We start from the raw sequence: 3,822 nt of genomic DNA on the forward strand, positions 1-3,822 counted from the left end.
CATCCACTCACACTACCTCAAGGGGCCCACCTTCTGAGGGTCTGGACTTCATCATCACTCCCACAGCCCCTTACAACCCACCAGGCAGTGTCACTTAAATCACAGACTGTTGACAGTATCGAAATTCCCCAATGCTCTACATTACCACAATGAGAAAGTGGTATCGATGAGAGATTCTCTGCTCTTCCTAATCGTTTCTTTTGCATGCACTTCTTAGAGTTTTCTATCCCTTTTCTTCTATGTAGCTGCTGGGAAATTCTAAGTCCCTGTGGGCAGTGGGTGGATCTTTGTTGTCATCAACAATAATGTTGGTGGGGAGGAACTACCAAAGAGCTGATGCCCAATGAATAACTGGGGAAAGTAATGAAATAACAAAGAGACTGATTATGAGGTTTAACTTCTTACACAGTTTAATAAAGTACTACAACCAATGCTGTTTCCATTAAAATTACAAAGAAAGGCAAAACCAATAGACCCAAGGATGAACTGACCACTTTACTTTGTTTCACCAATTGTAGCACATCACATTCTGTGAAACCCTTTCCCATGCCATGTTTTTTTACACTTACTGAGAAGAAATCTGTGAAGATTTTCCAATAAACTTAAAACCCCAAATATCTTACTCTTAAACTTGACAAAGAGCAATAAATGTGGCAGATGTAAAGTTAAGAAGCATATATGAGACAAATCCTCAGTTACAGGAATATTAACAATGTAACAAAGAAACTTATATTTTCCCAGGCCTAACAGAAGAGGAAGATATTCTCTTAGTGCTGTCCCTTCTACCCATAAACACCCCACTACTCAGGAGACTGGCTGTTCTCCAGCACAGTGACAGCTATACCCAAGGGCCAGCTAAGTGTGGGAGGAGCTGCTAGATTGGGCATGGGAGGGAATCCTGGCACCATGGTGACCAGAAGCCTCACCTCTCCTGGCTGCTCTCTCAGCCTGGTTACTCAGAGCCTCCTCATACTGCTGAGGGTAGAAACCAGGAATGGCATTTTTGATCTTAGCTAAAACATCCAGGACTTTCGTCTTGATGGTTTCATTGTGGGCCCTGGAACCCCAGAGGAACTCATAGGTTGGGGGATCACTGCCAGGCACCTGGCGGTACTCCACATAATTTTGCTCAACTAGCTCTTTGGTGATGAACTTCCGGGGCTCCCCAAAGATTAAGTGCCTCCTCCCAGGATATATCCCCTGCATATGGAGGAATTGCCAGACCTCTTCCTCAGTGGCACGGTTGCCCTTCATCATGATCATACCCAGGAGGGTCAATATGAGACCCGTCTTTGGCAACTCTTTCTTGCCACCCTGTTTTGCCCCAGGCGGGGTGGGTAACTTGTTAACAAGAACATAGGAGTGAGTGTGGTCAACCTTCAACTCCAGCCCATAGACCATCTCCAGCTGGTAGCTGGCTTTCTCCAGGATCCAGGGGAAGTGCATCTTGTACTTCCTGTTGATCAGCTTCAGCATTTCTGCCTCTATAGGCTGCTCATCCTTCTGGTACTTCTCCAGCAGGTAGTGGAGGATCTTGCTGGCCTTCCTGCTCAGAGGATCTCTGCGTGCAGAATCGATGGCTTCTGCTATAATGCAAGCATTTGAACGCTTCACATCAACACCTGCAACAGAACCCTCAGCACTGACATCAGAAACTGAGTGGGGCACATTTAACTCAGGAGAGCCATGGGATGCAGCCTCCTGGGACCCCTGAGGAGTGCAGATATCAGGGGAGCTAGGGGCATCTCCCTGGCCAAGGGTGAGGGATGCTGCTTCCTTCTCTGCAGTGGGCTTAGCACTCTGGAGATTCTGGCTCTCGCCCCGAGCCTGCTGCCTTTTGGCCCTGGAGCGGCACTTGCTCTTGTTGCCCCTAGGCATGGTGCTCTGGGTAGGCAGGCAGGAGTGCTGGAAAGAATCTAGGGTGGGGTGGGAGAGAGAATGGCACTGTAAACATTACTAGGTAGAGAGGAACTTCCCTTTAAGGAGGGCCCCCTCTTTGGCTTTACTCAGGGTACCTTTCTGGATTCAAACTGTTCCTCTTCTCTTATTACATCCACTTCCTGAGAAATCTGTGGAGAGAATCAGACTTTGTTAGATCAGTGGCTGGCAACCCAAGTTTGAGATTCCTAGGGTGAAAGAAAGGTTTCTACTAGGGCCCATTTTATTCCCGGTGAACCCTCATGTTCATTTGTAACTATGTTTGGATCCCCACTTTATTCTGCTGCTCTGAAGTTAGCACTAAGATCTTCATTAGTAACACACAGGAGGAAATTAAGGCAAGCCTTACCAGTAATGTCTGACACCATTTGAGGACACCAAATAGACCTATTCTTTTGTAAGCCCCACTCTGTTTCCTTCCCTGAAATAATTTCCACTGAAATCCCACCTCCTAGTTTTCCAAAGGTCAAAGTAGCATCTTAGCCCTTAGTCCAGTTCTACCCACCTGCACCACATAGGGAAACAATTTTTATTCCCCATACAGCATGGAGTCTTTCCAATTTTCATAACTCACCTCCTCCCTACACTCATAGAGTCCCGAACTTTCCCCTTTTCCTATGAACCCCACAAGCTCTCACCTAGACCTTTACTACTCGAGAAGAACAAGGACCATTAATGACAACAAGGTCTAACTGCCATATCCAGGAATTCTGGGAAATAGTGCTGGGACCGGTCCGTTGCTGGGGCAGGGTGGGTTGTGAATTTAGGAACCAATAGTGGGCTGTCACAGTTTTAACTCATCATAACCCCAAACCAGAAAGATTCTCACTTGGGTAAAGTCGATGTTTCTCAGACCAACGCCCAGTGGCACCACCGGCAAAGCCAAAGCGGAAACTAAGGCCCTCCACTTCCGGCCCCTCCCCTTCCCCCTCCCCCTTCACCCACTATTGAGCTCGTGGTCATCTAAACAGAACTCCAAGGGGAGCCAATCCCATCCTTTTTTGTTCCGGGGAGGGAAACTCCCAGAGAGTACATAAAAATTATTTTTGTTGACTTTGAATGGAGCTGGGATTCTACCCTTTCAATGTGGGCCAGTGGGTCTCAGACAAATGACCCAATTCCCATCAGAGTCTTGTTTAGGAAGTAGATGTAGCGATTCTTAGTCCAGCACCCATGCCCAGGACCCCAGTATAAAGTATAGATAATTGCTCAATCTATGTGTTTGTGATCCTTGTTCATGACTGCATTGTCCTCTTCTCACTCTTCTCCTCGCCCCTCACCTCCTCTCTTTTTGTCTTTTCCTCACCCACCCTGTTTCATTACCTTCTTTTCTTCATTGTCTTTTATTTTATTTTATAATTTAATTTAATTTACATATCAGCCACTGATTCCCCAGTCCTCCCTCCTCCAGGCCCCTGCCCTCCCCCCAGCCTACGCCCCATTCCCACCTCATCCAGGGCAAGGACTCCCCTGGGGATTCAGCTCAGCCTGGTAGAGCTGAATTCAGTTGAGGCAGGTCCATTCCCCTCCTCCCAGGCTGAGCAAAGTGTCCCTGCATAGGCCCCAGGCTCCAAAAAGCCAGCTCATGCACTAAGGACAGGTCCCTGTCCCACTGCCTGGGGGCCTCCCTGCTGGAGGGTTCTCCCTATGCCAACTCAGACTGTTATGGAACTCACTATGCGTCTCAAGTTGTATAGAAGTCACTATCCTTTTACCTCCGTGTCCCCAGTACAGGTATTATTGTTACATATCACCATCCCTGGCATCGCACATTTTTCCTTATGAATAATTGTGTCATTTTATAGTGGGGTTTTGAAACCAAGTATTTCTGTGTAATATAGGTTGTCTTGTAAATGCCTATGTAGCCTAAGGTGGACTTAAACT

The 3,822-nt window shown here is 47.2% G+C and overlaps 1 protein-coding gene across 1 annotated transcript; it reads right to left on the bottom strand.

The window, feature by feature from the left end:
• Positions 1 to 384: 384 nt before the first annotated feature.
• Positions 385 to 2,852, bottom strand: LOC131899320 (melanoma-associated antigen B4-like). Its single transcript, XM_059250745.1, has 3 exons — positions 2,768 to 2,852; positions 2,016 to 2,069; positions 385 to 1,916 (listed from the first exon to the last, which is right to left on the bottom strand). Exon 3 carries the CDS (start codon positions 1,876 to 1,878, stop codon positions 856 to 858), a length of 1,023 nt encoding a protein of 340 aa, XP_059106728.1. The 5' UTR covers positions 1,879 to 1,916; positions 2,016 to 2,069; positions 2,768 to 2,852; the 3' UTR covers positions 385 to 855.
• Positions 2,853 to 3,822: the final 970 nt, after the last annotated feature.

The sequence above is a fragment of the Peromyscus eremicus genome, chromosome X (assembly GCF_949786415.1).
Source record: "Peromyscus eremicus chromosome X, PerEre_H2_v1, whole genome shotgun sequence".
NCBI lineage: Eukaryota > Metazoa > Chordata > Mammalia > Rodentia > Cricetidae > Peromyscus > Peromyscus eremicus.

Coding starts and splice junctions, on each gene's coding strand:
- LOC131899320 (XM_059250745.1), bottom strand. CDS start 1,878: ATGCCTAGGGGCAACAAGAGCAAGTGCCGCTCCAGGGCCAAAAGGCAG.